Raw genomic sequence first — 21371 nt, 5'->3', positions numbered from 1 at the left:
GCTGTTCCCAGCAGTGAGGCAGCGCAGAGAGCTAACTGAGGCTGTGTGTCCTGTCAGTGTGTCCTAAGCTAACAGATAGCCTGTGTGTCTCAGTGCTGTGCTGTTTGGCTGCTGCTCCCTGGCTTGTGTTTGTGTCCCTTTCTGAGAATTTAGAAGCAGACCCTGGCAAAATACCTTCCTGCCGTCTCTGGTGCCAGCGCAAGACAGCACGCCGCCCACAAAGGGAGCGCTCTGTGTGTGTTTGTGCATATGCGCGTGTGTGCGAGAGCGTTGTGTTTGGCAAAGTGTCTGGTTGCCAGGGTGTTCTCAGGCTGTTTCCGAGCCCACTCTGCCAGCACTGCGTGCATGCTCGTGTGTGCGCATGTGTGTTTGTCTTTTGTGTGTGTGTGTGCACCAGCTCTGCGGTGGGTCATGACTCAAAGGAAGGATTCAGAACACACGGTTCTGAACTCAACAGAAGGCCCAAGGGACAAATACAACTCAGCACAGCGCGTCTTCCTCTGTCGTTCTCTCTTACAGTCCTTTCATCATCTCTTTCCTCCTGCCTTTTATCTCTGCCCCTCTTTCTCCCACTGTTCACTTTATCCATGTGTGTATCTGCATGCGTGTGCGTGTATTCATCACTGCCAAATAAAGGGACGGTTTCCGCGATGTACACCGCTGTCACACTCTGTGTCTCATAACACAGGATGAATAAACCTGTTTGATCACACACTTTTCCTCCTCTCCCTCCCTCCATCACAGAGTAACTGTGGGGAGGTGTTGCGTATCCGCAGGGTGCTGATGAACTCACCGGAGATCGTGTCCATCGGGCTGGTGTGGGACTCAGACCACTCTGACCTGGCGGAGGACGTCATACACAGCCTGGGGACGTGCTTGCGTCTGGGAGATGTAAGGGGATCACACACATTACACACACACACATTATACGGTCATTACAACGCATTAACATATGTTATGTATGCCTGTGTGAGCAGCCAAGCACATATGCCCAAACACTGACATCAATACAGGCATTCCAAATGCAGTAATGAAAAGAGCCTCTTGTGCACTGCGTGCCAAAGAACCAGAGGTGCTCATTGGTGAAGATGTTTGTGGCGGTGGCGGCTCCGTCAGTGCCTCATGATGCTCATGAGACATACCATGGTTGTGCCAGATTTTTTTGTTTCTCTTGTGACAGGGTTCTTTGAAGTCATGTGGTTCACCACTTCAGTCCAGGATGGACTACGGGGAACTTTTGTACAAACATTCATGTTTTCCAGAGAGTGAGTCGTGCTGACTCTGATGTTCCCTTGACTTTTCATCTAGCTCCACCGTCAGGCCAATTAAAAACGGTTCATGACCAAATACCAAGCAGCAACTTGAGGTGACAACACAAAAGTGCCAAACACTGCAGTTCCTCCAGAGGCTACTTGAGGTTGGCTCCACAAGCAAATCAATCCCCACTGACGCTCCACAACACATTTGTTTTGGCAGTGTTTGGCCAGTGGCCCTACATGTCAAACCATGATGCTCAAGGTTCCCCTCCAGCGTCAGTTTTTGACACTCAGGTCAATGTGTCAGTTTATAGTGGTTACATGCATTGTGTCTTTTCAAAATAAACTCTTCAACTTTGCATTTTAACAGGCGGAAATTTAGTTTCCACTTGCTAAATGCAGACAGGCGTCATGGTGGTTAGCATTGTGGCCTCACAGCAAGAGGGTTACGAGTTCGAACCTAGGGTGGGGGAGCCCTTCTGTGTGGAGTTTGCATGTTCTCCCTGTGTCAGTGTGGGTTTCCTCCAGGTACTCCAGCTTCCTCCCACAGTCCAAAGACATGCAGGTTAACTGGTGACTCTAAATTGTCCGTAGGTGTGAATGTGAGTGTGAATGGTTGTCTGTCTCTGTGTGTCAGCCCTGTGATAGTCTGGTGACCTGTCCAGGGTGTACCCTGCCTCTCACCCAATGTCAGCTGGGATAATCACTGCAGACTGCTAATAGTCGGAGAGAATTGTCCCTTGCTAGCTGGAGACATCCTGTACAAAGCTGCCATTTTGAAAGAGCCAGACTACCAACAATAGTGGCCGACGTTATTTTGTTCACTTCAGAGTGTGGATACCAGACCCGAGCCCCACGGGACCTACTGGAACCTGACGGGTCAGGCCAAGTTCGGATAACAAATCAGAAATTTTGCTCGGGTTCAGCCCACTTGACATGCTGCTGTGTTATGCTATAGCCTATTCAAGTGCTGGAATTTGTTGTTTACGTGACAAAGCCTGAACGCAACACAGGCCGATAGTTACATTTCAGGCAGGTGGCGGTAAATATTCAGACTGACCTAATGAAAATGGAGGAAGCTAGACATTGTTATTATTACGTGTGAGTGTAGCGTGTGAGTGAGATTGCCTAAAAGGTTAAATGCGGCCCAAGCTGCGCTCTAGTTCACTTGTCCAAGACTTTAGAAAATGCGTAGGCTATGCTGTACAGTTGATGAAGTGCAGAGGTTCCTCGGTTTGGTTGCCGTTGAAAGGATTCAGTGAGTATCGCGTTGAGAATAATACTAAGACAGTTTCATGAGGCGTCACCATGGCGATCAGCTAAGAATCCGGCTTAGACTGAAAGGATACTCTCCACAGTGTGAAATGAAAAAGGAGAAGAAGGATCTGCTGCCAAAAGTTGAGTCAAGTCAAGCTGAACTGTGCAGCAGAAATGCAACTTAAGTCATGTTTGTATTAATAACAGTTACGTTTATGACAGCATTGGCAAAGCGTTAGCCCAATAATCAGACTGAATTCCCATTTTTTTTCACTACATTGCATGCAGCCAGCTTGACACCATGTTAATGAAAAATGAGTCCCACTGACGTCACATTCAATTGACTCCGACCAGTCCACCAGTTGACCCTTTCTTGAAATGTTAAGAAATCCTTTAACCTCTTGAACCAGATCGCTTTGCGTATTTCAATCCCTTCATTTCCTGGCTTATGGCTTACTCTTACTCATTACTTGTTTTCCACATGGGAAGTGAAGTACTGTAGGCCACATGATGATTTTGGCGTTTAAGTGCTTGAAGTCATCATGACACTGTTGATCGGTGACTGATGCTGCCTTGTTTCTTTTTCAAGAGTGATTAATGTTTTTGTGGTTTCTGTATGTCATGAAAGGGTAGACAGAAAGTGGGCTCCTATCCCACAGTCTCATTGTCTTTACTGTACATGGACTGATCATGCCGTCATGTGTAGTCACCTCCCCCAAAGGTCTGAACCAGGAAGAACCCTGGAACCTTTCACCTATAGAGAGCCAAAGTCATGACATCATGTCCAGGCTAGCTCCTAGGTTCTGTAACACAATGCAAACAAAGTGTGTTCCTGAGGTTTACTTGCCATATTCCAAGGACCCTGACACACGAAGCCAACAGTCGGCTAATGTCAACGTCAGGCTGTTGGTGAGCATCTGTCGCCCTAGCTTCTGTGGTGCGTCCCGCATTGTCGACCCTTGTCAGTTTTTTTCGGCTGATTCAGCATTTTGAATTTGGGCTGGAGATGGTGGAGCCCGTCAGTGACTGGCAGTTTAACTCAGTGCACCAGAAGAGAAACGGAAGTAAGGAAAGCAAATATACTGCTAAAGTCAAGAGGGCGTGATTTGAAAATAAACTTGTTATATTAGGTAAGATTATTTTTTAAGCCATGGAGCTCTGATTTCGTCATTGTTTGCTAATGAACATCTTGAATCTGTAGGTTTCCTGTTGAAATCCTGTTGGTCGTCTGGTTTCCCTTTTTCATAATGAATATAGACTACCGCAGCCTGCTGGTATTTAGAGTTATGCTCCCTCACACAGGCGCAGAACGTGGGTGCTGGTGGGCTGTTGGCTGTAGTCTTTGCGGGGTGTTGAAGTGCAGCTTTTTGGCCAAAACACAGGCTGCATGAGGCAGCGCAACAGTTGGGCTTCGTCATCACTAGTTCTTTGATGTTTGTTTGATTTAAGACAAATGACATACGTCCCGTTTCCACCAAACACTTTCGGTATGGTACCTTTGGAACCAAAAGTAACCCTGAGCAGAGTGACCGTCCTCTACTGACCAATCAACAGACTGCGGTGTTCACAGCTCCACCTTTTAGTACCAGATCTGTGTGCTAGGTACCCCAACAGAGGGGGGACCAAACATGGGGACGGCACAGAACGGTTTGATTGGTACCATCCACAACTTTTCACAGTGGAAACAGAAAAAAGCGTACTGAACTGATCTGTACTGTACTGCTCGGTGGAAACGGGGCTTTACATCACTGTAACTTTGTACCCTGATCCCTATAACTCATCAAACCTCTCTTCTAAAGTCCTGTTTTTCTTTTTTATAGTTGTAATCTCTGCTGTCTTGAAACATTTACAGCATTTGCTCCTCTTTCGTTGAGCCATGACATTAAAGGCTTCTAAAAAAACCCCACCAAAATATTAAGTAAAATATATCAGAAATTTCCCAACGACAGAGGTACAAATACCCAGAGGCATGTTCAAACACACGCTGACGCTCCAGCAGTCAGACAAGGACACACATACATTCTCAAAGACACACACGTGTGAATGCACATGTGCAACACATAGACACACACTTAATGACAAACACAAATACTGAGTACAGACATGTGCATGCTGTAGAGCTCCAACCAGTCCTGTTCTATCTCACTCTGAAAAACAACAAATCATACCACACGACACCCTCGACCACCTGACTTCCATTATTCTCATATAGCTGCTGCTTTCACACCTCACACACGTGTTCGACCCCTGATACTCCGTGTCATGACTGAGTAATGCTGATGCATTTTAATGCCACTGTAACATCTCCAGCCGCATTCTGAAGCGATATCTATGAATAATGGATCAGTGAATATGACTGTGTTACAGTGAGTCAAGTTCTTCCCTCTGTCTTCTGTCTTCTGTCTCCGCCTGCTGCTGTTTCCCTCATTTTCATCCCGTCGTTAAAAGATGAAGCTAGTTGTCAGAGACAAATCGAAGGCGCAATCCATCGCATTCTCTGCTTCTGTTTAGTTGTACAGATCAGAGAAAGTGAATCCATCTGCCTCCTGTATCCCTCGTCGTCCTCCACTGCTTTCACTTTCTCACTTTGTCTGTCTTCTGCATATGCCCTGTATCTCTTTTGCTTTCCTCTTACTCTTTAATGTTAATTCTCTCTTAGATTAGATTATTGTAGTGCTGAAATGATTAGCGTAATGCCTCTGTCCCACTGGTGAGAAAAAACACTTGTCTTTAGTGGGAAAAAGGGTTGTCAATGGTTTTAAACGGCCTGCAAATATTTATCACCAGTTACGCCTGTCGGTCTATAAGTTAATTTTTGCTATTCTTCCATTACCGCACTGCATTGTCCCAACCCAAAAGCTTTGCTGTAGAAACACAGTGGACACCCAACACAAACCTCCTTTAGCATGGTTAACTATAGCCCCTTCTACACTGCCAGATTTTCGGCGAATGTTGGGCCGTTTTGCCGGCAAGCTGCAAGTGTTTAGACACACAGAGCAGGATTGGCGAGTTGATCCGAGGTGCCCAATTTTCCACCTTGTAGGGTAGTCATATTGGTGGAACCTTTTTGGTTTAAAAACAACGAGACGCCCCTCCACCACGGGGGGGGCTGTTGATGACTTGTGGAAGTAGCTGTTGATGACGCCGCATGTGGATAAACAGGAAACAGCTGATAGCAGGAATCAGCAGCTAGTAGCAAGAGGGAAACACAAACCTGACAGACACTGTAAAGATGAGCAACTGGGGAGACAAGGAATTGCGCGCCCTCCTTGTCCTCGCAAACGAAGAGGCCATTAACCGTCAGATGATGGGGACGGTGTAGGACGGGCCGACTTACGAGAGAATCGCCAAAGGACTGACCAGCCGTGGCTTCCCTCGGAATACGTCACTGTTTACGTCACACGCTGAGCTACACGTTTTGTTACTTGCTCACGCCCCCCATTGCCCCGAAAAAGGCGCATTCTGTATTACGAAAGTAGTAGGGTTGGGAACGATTAACCGATACGACCGGATATCCGGTTTGACAAGCGAGAGATACGGCTATGTCGGTAGCAGCCTCCTCAATCGATACGAATCAGCCATGAATCCTTAGATGAATCGATTGTAGAGTCATGGATTCGGGTATCATGAGACTTGCAATCGATTGACTGACTTTAACAGTTTGCATCTCTAAAACAACGTGAGAGCCGGCGGCATGCTCCGTAGCAGGCATTACTGACAACGATAATGGATGTAAACATCAGTGCCAGCTTGACCGGTGGAGATGAGGAACAGAAGCTAATGCTGGCTGGATAAACCAGGCAGCAGCCAAGCCGCAGCGGAAACTAAAGGCGAATCCTGCCGGTTGTGGGTTGAACGCGGGGTCACAGACACAGACAGAAATACATATTTCTGTCAGATACGGCGGCGCATGATAACGGCTTGCCGGCGATTGACAAGCCCGGCTCCACGTCCAAGAAGTCTTCGTCGGTGTCATGACTGCCCAGAAATACCAGGCGAGCCCTGGCAGCACACAGGTATGTGACGTGTCAGAGGAGAAACAAGCCGTTCACATTTCCACAAACCTCACCGCACTTTAGGGACTGTTCTTTACTTGTCAGGGGAGGAGGGTGGCTGGTTGATTTTTATTTTATTTATGTATTTTATTTTGATCCCCCCTTATGTTAATCACTTACTGATGCTGTTTTTGAAGTATGAATAAGTCAACAAGTAATTTATTCCATTGAAATATCATTGATGTATTATAGAAAAGTGATTTATCTTTTTATAAATGACAAACAGAGTGTAGCAAACACAGAGAAATAGTCTGACATGCTGTCAGTGATAAGCTGCTAGTCATCACAGTCCATGATATCAGCTAATAACAGGAGATGTCAGATTCTGCCCCTACATTGCATGTTATCATTTTATTCTGCTTTATGTTTATATTGTACAACGTTATAATAAACTTTATTCCAGACTCAAGTCCATATAAGATACATACAAAAACACAGACAATACCATAAAAACAACACAACAAGTAGGTTTAAAACACTTAAATTTTACTTAAAGTTCACTTCACTTAAAGATTAAAACTTCTTCTCATTTTTATATTGATCCCATCCAACAAAATGATGTTCATTCAGCAAGTCTTTTTTTGGTCCATGTCTAAAAATAAATACATTTGACATGTGATTTTGTTGTTGTTTGTCTTTTCATTTTATTTTTGCCAGTGCCATACAGCAACAATGCTTGGGGATGTGGTCTTTTACAAATTTGAAAATACTGTGAGAATAGAATTGGCTTCTTTATTTTATAATGTATGATTAATGTCTACATCAACAAATGTTAACCATAGAATCGTATCAAATCGTATCAAATCATATCGTTCCTACACTGTATTGAATTGTATCGAATTGTTCTGTATTAAAAATATATCGTTTTTGAATCGTATTGTAACCCGTGTACGTACGTATCGAATCGTCTATCACAGAGATATTCCCAACCCTAAAAAGTAGGCAGGTGGCATTTTGCCACATTCCCTGATTTTGTTTTTATACTGCCAATGCTGAAAAAAGACTGATTGGACTTTCCTGCAAATTTGCACAATTCCTGTTTAAAAAGGGCTAGTGTTAAAACTGTTAGCTCTGTTAGCACAGTTAGGTGCTAACAGATAGCAGTATCGGCACAGCCAGTGGTGCTAATAGTTAACAGTGCTAAAGGGGTTTTGCCACTCAAAATGAACTTCTAAACTTTTAAAATGTTATCGGACCAAATGGATTAAATCCTGATAGTGGAATGAGTCATTTCACGGGGGTTTTGATGTCCAAAAAAATGTATTCACTGATTTACAGTGTCTCTTTCACCATGTAAGTCAATGGGAAAAAGTCTTTTTGGGCCACCATGAAAATTGGCTTCAAAGTCCGGCGCACTTCCTGAGGGCAGTCAAGGCTAATGTTAGCTAACCAGTGGCGACCAGAGGGTCGGCAGTGGGCATTATGTTTCAGCACATTAACTTGGCTAACTGGCTGTCTGTCAGCAAAGTCAACAGAAAATTAAAGGCAAGGCCTTTGCACTGCAAAACATTCAAATTTTCAACTTTGCTAAAATTCACTAAGCTGGTGTAGCACTGGAGTAAAATTTCACCATTTCACCAGCAGCCAATTAGAACAAATTTGAAAAACAGCAAATACAAAATTCCAGAATAAAACAACAACTATTCAAACATAGTGGCCTCTCAAGAAAAACAGGCACATGTCTCTGTCACCACATTCTTCATGATGCTCTTAAATTCACCGATAGATAAAAGTTTAGATCTTTTTGAAGACTGCTCCATGTCCATGGTGCAGAGTAGGAAAATGCAGATTTCCCCAGATGTGTTAAAATCCAGGGTTCATTAAAAAGCAACCACCTGGAGGAGTGTAGCTAGTAACTACCAGAGCTGACACACAGAGGGGAGCAGAGGTCGGTCGGACGTTTGACCAATATTGCTTTAAGGATAAAAATATACCAGTGCTGTTGTCTGTGAGTGGTCAGTGACGTCCAACCCACCAAATCATAAAGAATGCAGTGATGAGTAAGTGACTTTGCATTTGTAATAAAACGTAAAAATGCACTGGAGTGATTTGCAGCTGAGTGCGAAGCGGTCGGGATGAGAGTCAGCACCTCCAAATCTGAGGCTGTGGTCCTCTGTTGGAAACCGGTGGAACGTTCCCTCCGGGTTGGGAGAGAGTTACTGCCTCAAGAGAGGAAGTTCAAGTATCTTGTTCATGAGTGAGTGTAGAATGGAGCATGAGATGGATCAGCGGTTTAATGCGGCTTCTGCGGTGACGCAGGCACTGCGCTGGTCCGTTGTGGTGAAGAGGGAGCTGAGCTGGAAGGCAAAGCTTTCGATTTACTGGTCCATCTACGTCCCAACCCTCACCTATGGTCATGAGCTCTGGGTAGTGACCAAAAGAATGAGACTGCGGATACAAGCAGTTGAAATGAGTTTCCTCTGAAGGGTGGCTGGGCTCAGCCTTAGAGGTAGGATGAGGAGCTCGGAGTAGAGCTGCTGCTCCTTCGAAAACAGTCAGTTGAGGTGGTTCGGACATCTGATCAGGATGCCTCCTAGGCGCCTCCCGTTAGAGATGTTCCAGGCACGTCCCACTGGTAGGAGGCCCCGGGGCAGACCCAGAACACGATGGAGGGATTACATATCTCATCTGGCCTGGGAGTGCCTTGGGGTCCCCCAGGAGGAGCTGGAAAGCGTTGCTGGGGAGAGGGACGTCTGGGGTGCTTTGCCAGGCCTGCTGCCCCCAAGACCAGGCTATCAGTCAAGGCTACGTAAAACGGAGGAGACTGCATGCATATGTCAATATGTCACCGTCATCACAGATAATCTTAGCAATGAAAGTAAAATAACAAAAGCCAATCTTCACTTTAAGCTTCCTAAGTAGAGCAGCAATATGTACATTGAATGAAAAGCTTGTCATCTATCCGTATACCCAAGAACTTGTATGAGGACATTCTTTCAATGGATTTACCATCAGAGGTGAAGATGCTATACTTAACAGCAGCAGAACACATGAGATTACCATGAGAGGGTTGTATAGGAAGTTATGTTCTTCAGCCAACAGTCTAAGTCCTCTTTATTGCATTGATCTGTCTCTAATATGTGCTAATAGCTGTGTCAGTGTGGGTCATCTCTGCATGAAAAGCTGCAGTGTACATGTATCACTGTAGAGTGTGTGCAGAGAGGGAAGTGAGGAGTGTGAAGGATTACTGCATACAGCATATATATATACTAGGTGAGCAAAAATGTGCTTGTATTCACATTAACTCCCCTATCTCTACTCCCCCCCCTCCTACTGCACACCTCTCCCTCTCTTCCCTGCATCCCTCCCTCCCTGTCTCCTCCCCCTCCCTCCCTCCCTCCCTCTCCCTCTCTCTCTGTAGTTGTTCTACCGTGTGACAGAGGAGAGGGCTCGCCAGGCGGAGCTCTACTTGGTGGGCATGGTGTGCTACTACGGCAAACACTACTCCACCTTCTTCTTCCAGACCAAGATACGCAAGTGGATGTACTTCGACGACGCCCACGTCAAAGAGGTGAGACACAGTTTTGGGAAGTCTGCATGCTGCAGCGCGGGTGAGGGCGCACTGTACAGTATCTGCTGCATCTCCAGTTGTGCCTGTGAGAGCAGCAGTGACAAGAAGTGTGTGTTAGTTGAAGTGCTGCATGGTCAGCGGGGGTGGCTTGAGATTGATTATGTGTTTCAGGGTTTAATCCCTGTCTTTGTTTTAATCTTAGTGCAGGTTGAAGTGCGGGAACTGATCTTATGTTGTAATACTTTATGATTCAAGCATGATTTATTCTCCACAGGGCTGGAAAATATATACAGTTTGTGATGACTGAATCGCAGGGAAGCTGGATTTGTCAAAGTGTGATATAAAGTGAATGTACACGTCCTTGACACTTCTGTCAGTCACAGTGCACGCTGTCGGTCATATTAGATTATTGAGCTAATGGAAAAGTGTGATAATATGATATTGATAAGGACACACAGCAGCACAGTGTGTGTTTGACCTTCTAGATTTGGTGGAATATGCGTAATGTTATATCTTAATACAGATAGATTTACTTTCACTTTGTGCATGGGGGGGTTATACGTATGATTATGTGTGTCTTTGTGTGTGTGTGTGTTGCCCCGCTGCACCTCCAGATCGGCCCTAAGTGGAAGGACGTGGTGTCTCGCTGTATCAAAGGCCACTATCAGCCCCTGCTGCTGCTCTACGCTGACCCCCGTGGGACGCCGGTGATACTGCAGGAGAGCCCCAACCCCTGTACCAGCTCCAACCCGCAGCTGGAGCTCCAGCACTGCAGCAGCAAGGCTGGTTACGACAGTGAAGACTCCGGTACAGCAAAGATGACACACTCTGCTACAGATCAGATCACTTTGTGTGTATCATGGTGGGTGGGGGGTGGGTGGGGGTGGGGGGGCGAGTGAGGGTAGAGCTTTATAGCTCTGACCTTCAACCCTATAATCCAACTTCTGCTTGTGTACACTGCAGAGCCTCAACTTATTTTCCCGCTTTCAACCATAAACATATGGAGATGCAGGATTAACTGAAAGGTCATGTTTCCTTCTCTTGTTCTCCCTCAGGTCGGGAGCCGTCCATATCCAGCGACACTCGCACCGACTCTTCGACAGACAGCTCGAGTCACCGTGCCTCTCGCAGCCGATCTCTCCACCAGTCCACGGGCAGCCACCTCTCCAGCGAATCCCAGACCACAGTGGTCTGTAATTACGACATCGGCACACCACCGCACGGTGCTGACGCCGGAGGTAAAACTGAGTCCAGGGGAAAACCAAGTTATCTGCACTCACAAAGTGCAGCTGCACCTTCAGTTGAAACACCTTGACAGCTTCTGCAAATACACAAGTGACTGCAGTGTTTTCAGGGAGTAAGAGAAAAGTACCAAACTGCAGCACTTGTTGTAGGTACAAGTAAGTTTCAGTGCTAATGAAGTGCAGTGCAGACTCTTCAGGTTATGCGCCTCGTTACCGCTTACTCTCATGTTTACTTGCGCTGCTGCCTACATAATTGCCCCCTGTGGGATAAATAAAAAGTGTTATTGGATTTACTTTTTCTGTCTTTCTTTCTCAGAGTCAGCAGTGGAGGGGCCTCCCCGCCCTCCCTCTCCTCCCCTGCAGGAGTACAAGGAGACGGCCGTCTTCCTCCTCTCCTCCCGCCGGCCACTCACCTCCTCTTCCTCTTCCTCTCGTCCCCTGTCCTCCTCCTCTTCGTCGGGAGTTGGGGGCTGCGAGGGCGGAGCCGGGGGGCCCCACTGGGAGGATGAAAGCACCAGCAGTGAGAGCAAGTCCAGGTACTGCACTACTGAAGCTCACATTAAATGCCCGGCTGTTGAATTCACATTAAAACCATTTAAAGTTTTATTTTAAATGTTTTCACATCATTGTCTGACTATTTGAATATGCAAAAGTCATAAGTGGCAAAAGATTCAAATCCTCTACTTAAAGGTACGATAACAGTGTTGCCAGTCAAAGCCATATTTGCGTTTTTTCCGCGCTGTGTCTGAGGTTTTTGTAGATTCCTCTTCAGTGGTGGGAGGGTTACTTTTAAAAATGTAATCACCATACACTGGTACTTTTTAATCAGAAAACACACATTGTATATTGTGACATTCACAGGAAATGACATCCAATATCGCCAACAGCAAGTAGGTTGTTATTAGTGATGGAAACTCTTGCTGTTAAATGAAGAGGTGTCATGTAGATAACTCCTCATTTCAACTTCACAAATCAGGTGACCATTGAAACATTACGATGACAACTGATGTTCGCTCGTGTCACAATCAATTAAGACTTAGTTTTACAGGAAATAAAACAAAAACAAATAAAGTAATCTCTCACGTAATCTATTTTTAAAGACAGTAATATTCAGAATAACACAAATTTAAACAGTGACTGTAACGTAATTGTTTTTTGTATTCTAAATACATAATTTATTTACTTGTATTTCGTTACTCCCCAACCCTGTTTCTCTTGGACGCGTGTCCAGGAGAAAGACTGTCTGGTAACTTCTTTATTATAAAGTCCCGACCTCACCTGTGCGTTGAACATAAACCGGTGATTTCCATTGGTAGCAGCTTGTTTACAGTACTCTATTCTTCTTTCCAAGAGCAACTGGGAAATAAAACGTGGAGCACACCACCTGTTATAGCTCAAACAGGATTATGGGATCATACCTCTGCCATCTCTGACAGCCGTCTCAAAGCATTGAAATTAGCTTGCCTCACTCCGTTAAAATATTGTTGACTTAAACACGGCCCGAGCTAGCTTAAGGTAAACATCTGTTCCTTCTAAAGATGATTTCTCATGACTTATTAAGAGATACTAACACATTCGGCAAACATTTAACATAATTCAGTATTAACTCTAGCTCCATGTAAAGTGAATAAATGTGATGTTTCCCAGCTAATCCTCCGCTCGTCTGCGTAATTTCTTTACATTCCGATTTATTAAAAACTGTTCTGAGCGAAACATGGAGCTGAATTTGGCAGCAGACTTCAGTAATAGTCATATAAAGTAGGAGTAAAAGAAATAACTTTCGGCATTCATTTTTTTATATGATATAAAGGAAGTACGGTAAATCAGTAACACATTCTCAGCCCTAATGACTAAATACATATTTCAAGGTTTGCTGCTGAGTTTATTTTCTAACGTAGGTTGAGAATGAAGTCAGATGTCTCGTGAAAACACCTGTGGTTTTATTTCTCATATCAATGGTAACTTTGGCAACAGGAACAATCCTTTTTTGTTCTGGTCACATATTCAACACACAGTTACTTGAGACAAAAATGTAGCTTGGACTGGTTGTTAGTCGTTACAGACACGGACAGCGCAACAGGCACCAGAGCTCCACAAAGACATTTTAGAAAATAAATAAATCCGTATTTGCTAAACTGAAGGCAAATTACTTTCAAAAAGAACCCTTGGCGGTTAACCACCAAGAATAGCCACTGGGACTAACCACAGACGGTCTATGGGACTAACTAGCTTACTGCTACTTCTGCTATCTCACGTAATCATTTCTACAGTAGTGCCCTCAGGAATGAGTTGGATATGAGAAGTGTCCTAAGATCATTTTGTCACAGTTGAAGTCACGTAACATTTTGTGTAACATCTCCCTCCCGTGCTTCATAGTTCTTCTGGAAGCCGCTACAGGCCAACCTGGAGGCCCAGGAGAGAGGCCCTGAACATCGACAGCATCTTCACCCGACCGAGAGGCTCCTCTCTGGGCTACAACACCCTGCCTGGTCCCTCTCTTCCTCCGGAGCCCCAGGACTCCTTCCCCTTGGTGGGACCCGCTCCACCCACACAGCCAGGGCTGCAAGAGGTGGAGGGAAGGGAAGTCGGGGAGTCAGAGGTGGGGTTTGGGCTGGTCGGGCAGCCCAGGTCTCTGGGCAGTGGGCGGACGATGGGTCCCCCTGCCCCTCCACCTCTGAGAGGGGTGGAGCACCAGCCGCGTCTGATCCAGAGGATGGAGAGTGGCTACGAGAGCAGTGAGAGGAACAGCAGCAGCCCCGACAGGTAGGAAACTCACAAATAACAATTACTGTCTCTTTCTTTCTGTCTGTCGTTTGTTGTCTTTTTCTCTCTTGGTTCCTGTGTCTTGTTTTATTTCACTTTATCAGCCTGAAATACGAGTGTGACATTAACAGCGACAAACTGCCCAACAATCCAGTTACAACACATCAGTAATCGGACATATTTGTCAGGAGACCTATGACATGCACTCTCAACATTTCTCCCCCTTTTGTCTCTTTTTTTTGTGCTCTCTTTCTCTCTGTTTAATGTCTGTGTCTTCACAGGGAGGTGGGGCAACAGAAACGGGTGCTGATGTCAGGACCTTCATGGCGTTCGGTGCCCAAGTCAAAGAGCAGCGGTGCCATCCTGCAGGAGCTGCCCTCACCCAGCTGGGGTGGCGGCACCAACACAGGTGTGTACTTGTGCTCATCTTCATCTACTGTACCTTATAATCTTCTGGATCATTTCATTTTCCTTTTTTTTCTTTTGTGTGTGTGTGTGTGTGTGTGTGTGTGTGTGTGTGTGTTTGTGTAGGCGGCTCAGGGCGCAGTGAGCTGGACGAGCTGCAGGAGGAGGTAGCGAGGAGAGCCCGCCAGCAGGAACAGCAGAAGCGGAGGGAGGCGGAGCGGGAGGCGGCCATGGGATTCAACCCCAAACCCAGCAAATTCATGGACCTGGACCAGCTCCAACACCAGGGTATGGGAAAGGAAAGATGGAGAAGGAGAAAGAGAAAAGTAATAGGGAGGGAGGGTGGAGGAGAAAGATGAGATGTATGTGAGGTTAAGGTTAAGGCGAGCAAAAGATGTCAGTTCACCCAACTTATGGAAAACATTCTCTTACTTACTGGTATCTAAAGACGCAGATAAGGTTGGTTTTATTTGCCCAAGTTTTAAGCTGAGATATCTCTGAGATTTCTGTGTCCACTAACATAAAATTTATGGGAATAAAGTTTCATTTTTGATTCTCACAGCACTTGATAGGAAACAAACTGCATGAGATACCAGAATCAGCAAGTATATGTTTTTTGTACATTTGTGTGAACTGACCCTTTAAAGCTTCTGTATGTAACTTTTACTTGTATTTTTTATTGCCAATAGGTAAACAGACTGTAAAGTAACTTAAAAACTTATACTTTCTCAGACTTTCTCGGTTACCAAGGATGTGGCGATATGTGCGTTCCCAATGCCTTGCCTCTGTTTAGCTCCACTACAGCTCTAAAACAGTCGCTTACGTTAGCTAAGAAATGGAGTCTGCTAACGTCTACAAACGACCGCACCTACAAAAATACAGTCCAAACTGTGTTTCCGTTATGTATATTTTGCAGCTGCGGCCCAGCTAAGACAGCCCTTCTCTTACGCAGCACACTTCGCAAACCCTGACCCGCTGTGAGGCTGATTTGAGTTGTTACAGAAGCTAATGTCCGAGCTGCCCCATATCGTAATTTCACTGCCCCTTGGTGCTGGAAAGAAATCTTAACGTTAAAGAAAATGCTGACATGTGAGATATATCGTGACATTGTGGTTTATCTGACTTATGTTAGCAAACCTCAGCTTGCTCGATTGATTGAACAACGGCAAAAAAGTGGAGAGGATGTGGGGCGCCTTGCCGCTCTGAATTGAATGTTTTTTCAACTCGAGGAGCTCAGAGCACTCCGGCAAAAAGGCCAGGCGCCTAGAGCTCCGAAACGCAAAGCAAATGGCTTAATTGTCATTAAAAGCAATTACAAAAAGCTGCCTCCAGCTGCTAAAGTGCTTTCTGTGTGATCAGGGCCTAATGTGAACGAATTGCTAGCTAGCTAATGTAGCAAAATAATGTCTTGGGTGACAAACATCATTTAATTTATCCAGACTCCAGGGCTGATCAGGCTGGTAAACTGGCCATCTTGCTGTTTGCAAATTACTTTGACAGCTAACGTTATGAAGCGAACAACACCAAATTGATACAGCGTAGCTTAGTTAGAGCTAGCTGGCTAATCTTATCATGCTTGCTTGCTAACGTTATTGCCAACATACTATCTGAGTGTTGTTAGTTGTTTAGCTTGCCAAATTACTTTCCCAGCTACCATGATAAATTATATTAACGTATGTATAATGAAAATAGGAGTTGGAATAAAGCACTTTCTACTAGCCAAGAACTAAGCTAATGTTAGCCACTTAGCTGCAACTAAGCTATTCTACATGGTTGCTCGTAACATCAGCTGAATGTAATTTGCAAACTGTAAGCTACTTAGTGTTTTGGGGCCAGTGGTCCAAATGAAACAGAGTGACATCACAGATTTATTTTCCAGACTTCTATCAACGTGATGACGGTCAATCACGGTCAGTCTTGTGTTTGAGTACGAGCACTGGAGCGCGAGCAACAGGATGTTGCCTGCGGTTCACTTATTGGCCTCAGGGAGATGGGTCACTAATGACAAGGATTTTCTTAAAGTTACATACAGAACCTTTAAGAAAAAAAGACAACTGCATTTAAAGCTGCAACGGGTCATCTCATCACTGACTTTATGGACAATTTCATTCGCAATTATAACTTCGGAGTGGGTGATTTGTGGCATTTCAATTGGAGGAATGTGAGGCTGTTTTATAATTGGGTCCAATAAAGTTTATTCTTCTGTTAAAGTCTTGCCCGGCACAGCTTTAAGGTGACATTATCACCTGTTGTCTAGTTTAGCAGTCACAGTGACTTGTATGTTCTGTCTGACCTCCTCTTTGTCCTCATTCCCATCTGTTCTTCTGTCTCTCCATCTGTCTCCCTCCGTCTGTAGTTCTTTATTTGTCTGTTCATTAAGTGTGTATTACTTCAAGTCATACTGTATGCATTTGGGTTTTTGTGCGTCATCCACGGGTGTTTTATTCCAGAATAAGTGTGTGTGTGTGTGTGTGTGTGTGTGTGTGTGTCTGACGGTTCCAGTTGAGTTCAGAGAGCAAACCCTCATCTGATCAGTTTTTACCAACATGGAAACTCCTGCGGGACGTTCACTGACCAGCACTGAGTGGGAAACTTTCTCAGGGTGATACCCATTCAAAATCACGATCCCAGTCCAAGTTTAGAGCTATATACATGTTGTGTATGTGTTTGAGATTGTCTGTCTCCCTGTGTAAATACATACATACATAAAAATAGTCATGTATGTACCCGTGTATACGATGTATCTCCGTGTGTGTGGGTGAGAGATCGTCTTCCAGAGCTGTAGACATAGGACTCAAGTCATACTGAAAGCGGCTCTCCACCGATTTTACCTGTCAAAGTCAATTTACCAGTCATGGGGAATAATAAGACTGTAATGTCTTCTGTGGCTCTGGAGGAGCTTTGTCAAATCTGCTATAATTACTCAATTTACATCAGATGAGTAATCTCATTTTGGGCTTGGGGACTACAAATTTATATTACAAACTCAGAGCCTTGAAAGGTTTAGGTGTATACCGGCAACGGGGGGTCTAAATAACGTAGAGAGGTGCTTTATGGGAAGAAAAGGATCCAGTTGTTTTTGGAGCTTCACTAATAAGAGGGACTAAAAGGGGACAGTTCACCCCAAAATCTAAACTACATATTTTTCCTCTCACCTGTAGTGCTATTTATCAATCTAGATTGGTCTGGTGTGAGTTGCTAAATGAACTCTTGTATATAATAGAACTACATGGCACTCGGCTTGTGGTGCTCAAAGCGCCAAAAAGGACATTTTAAGAACTCAACAGCAATGTCTCTTTACAGAAATCATGACCCGGTTACTCAAAATAATCCACAGACTAGGACCTATCTTCTATCAACATGTGCCAACACTGTGCAGAAAGAAACGAGCATCTACTCATGAACAAGAGGCTCATGCTTGTGACAGTGCGAGATGTAAACATCAATGGCGTCCTTCTTGGCTCAGCTGTAATATTAGCTAGCTCAGTGGTGCTTCATGAACTGGAAGTAGATGCATGTCTCCTTCTGCACAGTGATATGGTGGGCGGGTGCAGTTTGATAGAAAGAAAATAGTTCCTAGTACCGAACAGTTCTAAACTACAACCAACAACCATGTCACCGTGCAGAAGGAAGCATGCGTCAACTACTAGTTCACCTAGCACCACTGAGCTATCTAACGTAACAGCTGAGCTGAGCAGGGCTGTCTTGTTTGATGACTCATCCTGCACATCCAGCGATTACCAAAGTTCATCCAATCAAACGAGACTTTGGGCAACTACTTAGGCAGCGGTCGCATAAAACCCCACTTCACGGTTTGTGGGTTAGAGTAGCAAACGGAGCAATATGGAAAGAGATAGAAAGAGATGTGTGTTTGGATATCAGGGGGCAAAACCTTTGTTTTCAATTCCAGAACAATATGGCGAAAGTCTAATTCATGCATCTCGCCGTCGTCCTCGTCCTGATAACGCCGAGGGGGGTGAAAGTGGAGCCAACAGTCTGCTCGGCAGCAGACTTTGTTGTAGCTCTGTATCACGCTAAAATCTAAGCCTACCCACTTTTTAGCAGTCTAATCACATGCGAAGGATTTAATTTAAATCTCTCTTGTAACTCAACACTAGGAATGTTCCTGGTGACTAATTTCCCTGTCGACTAAACAGAAATTTTAATTAAGACTAGTCGACTAGTCTAAAAAAAGGAAAACACTCAGAAAACAGTCACAGTCCTGGAATGGTGTATTCAGGCGCAACATATTCCATTAACTTCCTGAAGCCTTTACCCTCAACAAAGTTAAGAGGAAGCATATCTTGCGAGGTCATTGTCGTGATGAGCTGCGTTATCTTCTCAGACCGGGCGGGATCACAGCGTCTCCTGAGTGTGGCTATCATCGCTAGCAGCAGCAGCCATTGCAGCCATTGTTCTGTGCAGGTTAACATCCAAATGCTTGAGCTGAATGTGGTTGCGCATTGCTCCAGTCAAGTGATTATATGCCAGTTTTTTCTGACACAGCCTACATGCTCCCTTGTTGTTTTTTTATTAATTTTCTAGATCAAAGTACCGCCAAACCGCGCAGGTTTTGTGTTTTAAAACTCCAGTCTACTCGAGCATTGCTGCGGGGGGGGACTACTGTCTGATGGCTCTGTAGCCCCCACTAGTGGCGGGCGGCTGCATGACAGTTAAGCTGCCTTGTACATGAATAATACACTGATTGTTTTAACCGACCAATATTTCTGGTGCTGACTAGCGAGGGGGCGGATGTTTAATCGTTTAGACGACTAATCGCGCACATCCCTACTCAACACTGCTTAAATATTCTGTCTCACTGGGAAATACATCCCAATACAGAAGCTAAAGACACTCCAACTTACATTTCACTGGGACTTGAGTGTTTACATCTTGAACTGTCACAAGCACGAGCCTCTTGTCCATGAGTAGATGCACGCTTCCTTCTAGGTGGTGGCACAGTTGACTGGTGTAGTTTGATAGAAAGAAAATAGTTCTTCAAGTCGTCACATTCATCTTTGGTAACTGGGTTATTATTGTTAGAGTTTTTCAAATGTATTTATTTTTTGAAGCTTTGAGCACCACAAACCAAGTGCCATCTAGTTCTGTTAGTTGGAGAGAAGGCAGACATCTCTATGGCCGATATCTCCAACACCCAGCAACTCACACCAGAACAATCTGACCTTATAAATAGCACTACAGGTAAAAGGAAAAATATGTGTTTTTGATTTTGAGGTCCACTGTCCCTTTAAAGTCACGATGTTGTGGCCCTTTTTCTTTCTTACATGTGCACCAGTATGGCTCTGTGGATTGCTATGTTGGTGCACCAGTCTGGTCCAGATTGAAGTGTGTCAACAACCATAAGATGGATTGCCGTGAAATTTTGTCCAGACATTCATGATTCCAAGAGGACGAATCCAACTGACTTTGGTGATCTCATGACCTTTCCTCTAACACCACCATGAGGTCAAAAATTAAATTGTCCAGAACTGTTGCATTTGTGATGATGGTACTCCCATCACCCTCGACTGTACTTTGCTACTATTTAGCAAATGTTAGCATGCTAACACACTAAACATAGATGGTGAACATTATACCTGGTAAACACCAGCATTTTAGCATTTAGCTCTTTGCCGTGCCTAAGTACAGCCTGACAGAGCTGCCAGCATGGCTGTACACTCTTAGTCTTGTTTAATCTGTCTCTGGCAAGTCCCCTAACTTTATGGATTTGCAGTCCTAAATCAGTCAGGACTTGAGACTTGATTTGGACTTGATTGCTGTGAGGGTTGACTTATCTTAGACTTAAAGGAAAAACATTTAAATTCTTACCAAGAAAGAGAAAAAAAAGACTTGATGAGATGAAACTTCAGTCGTACTCCAACACTCTGGCATGTTACTGTGTGTGTGTGTGTGTGTGTTTTCATGCATATTTGGTCCTTGTATCCACAAACTATATTTTTCTGTGCCCGTGTTACTATTTTAAGAGGATATGTGTCTATGTGTGTAAGGGAGAGAGCCTTGTCTGAACTGCAGGTGTGCAGGTTTTCCCCTCCAGCTCAGCACTACCTAAATCTATATCAGGGATTATTATGTTGTGTCCTGTCTGTCCTACTGTGTGTGCTTTAGTGTGTTCAGCCTCATGTACCTGACACACACACACACACACACACACCTACACACAGACGCACACACAGAGTACACTCGACCTTGATGAAGTGAAAGGACGACTTGCGAACGAACAGATGGCATCACTATCAGTGCGATTACGTAACAGAATTTGGTTTCCCACGTCCGTATCGATGGTTTCAGGCGGACTCCAAACAATCTGCCTCAGTGTTTTAGAGGACGTTACAGCCAACGACAACAACAGAGCTGCTGTCAACCTTCCTTTATTCTGCCTCTATCAATCAAAAGTCCAAGCCAGGGTGGGTGATGGCTGCTCTTTTGTTGTCCTCCTCTGCATCTTTTTTTGTAACCAACTAACACCATTCAGGGTGCGTTCACAAGGCTACGCACCATAGAAAGCTCTGTCCAAAAGAAGTTTAATTTTTTTCCCTGTCTGGTGTCTGTGGCTTCATGAACGTAGCCTCAACTTTGCTCCTCACTTATCTAATCTTGACTTTTTGACTCACTAACTACAGTCCAAGTTTACACATTGGTGCATTTACTGTAGAGTTGCAAAGTGGGAAGAGATGCTGGGTGTTGAAGTATTTACCCCTCTATAAAGACTTCCTTTTTTCTTATAATGATATCCTCAATGCTTGTCAGTGTGAAACAAAGGAACCTACTTTGACATAATGTAACTTTTACTGAACAGGAACGTAGAGAAGGTAGAGTTTCCTCATATTAGCAAACGTACATAAGCTAGCGGTCGTATCAG

At 44.7% G+C, this 21371-nt stretch overlaps 1 protein-coding gene across 4 annotated transcripts in view; it reads left to right on the top strand.

The window, feature by feature from the left end:
* The window catches only part of usp54b (ubiquitin specific peptidase 54b), a 96998-nt gene that overhangs the window by 54825 nt on the left and 20802 nt on the right, over positions 1-21371 (top strand). For all 4 annotated transcript variants that reach the window (XR_007448199.1, XM_049564016.1, XM_049564017.1 and 1 more), the window contains 8 exons: positions 745-891; positions 9930-10079; positions 10694-10886; positions 11135-11317; positions 11640-11859; positions 13700-14086; positions 14368-14495; positions 14618-14779. Coding sequence is in view for 3 of the 4 variants with exons in the window: in XM_049564016.1 (XP_049419973.1) it covers positions 745-891; positions 9930-10079; positions 10694-10886; positions 11135-11317; positions 11640-11859; positions 13700-14086; positions 14368-14495; positions 14618-14779 (1570 nt within the window). In the remaining variant the exon portion in view is untranslated. The remainder of the gene's footprint in view (positions 1-744; positions 892-9929; positions 10080-10693; positions 10887-11134; positions 11318-11639; positions 11860-13699; positions 14087-14367; positions 14496-14617; positions 14780-21371) is intronic.

Source organism: Epinephelus fuscoguttatus, linkage group LG20, assembly GCF_011397635.1.
Source record: "Epinephelus fuscoguttatus linkage group LG20, E.fuscoguttatus.final_Chr_v1".
Lineage (NCBI taxonomy): Eukaryota > Metazoa > Chordata > Actinopteri > Perciformes > Serranidae > Epinephelus > Epinephelus fuscoguttatus.
The sequence above is the reverse complement of the archived record's forward strand: the minus strand, read 5'-3'. Positions and strand labels throughout refer to the sequence as shown.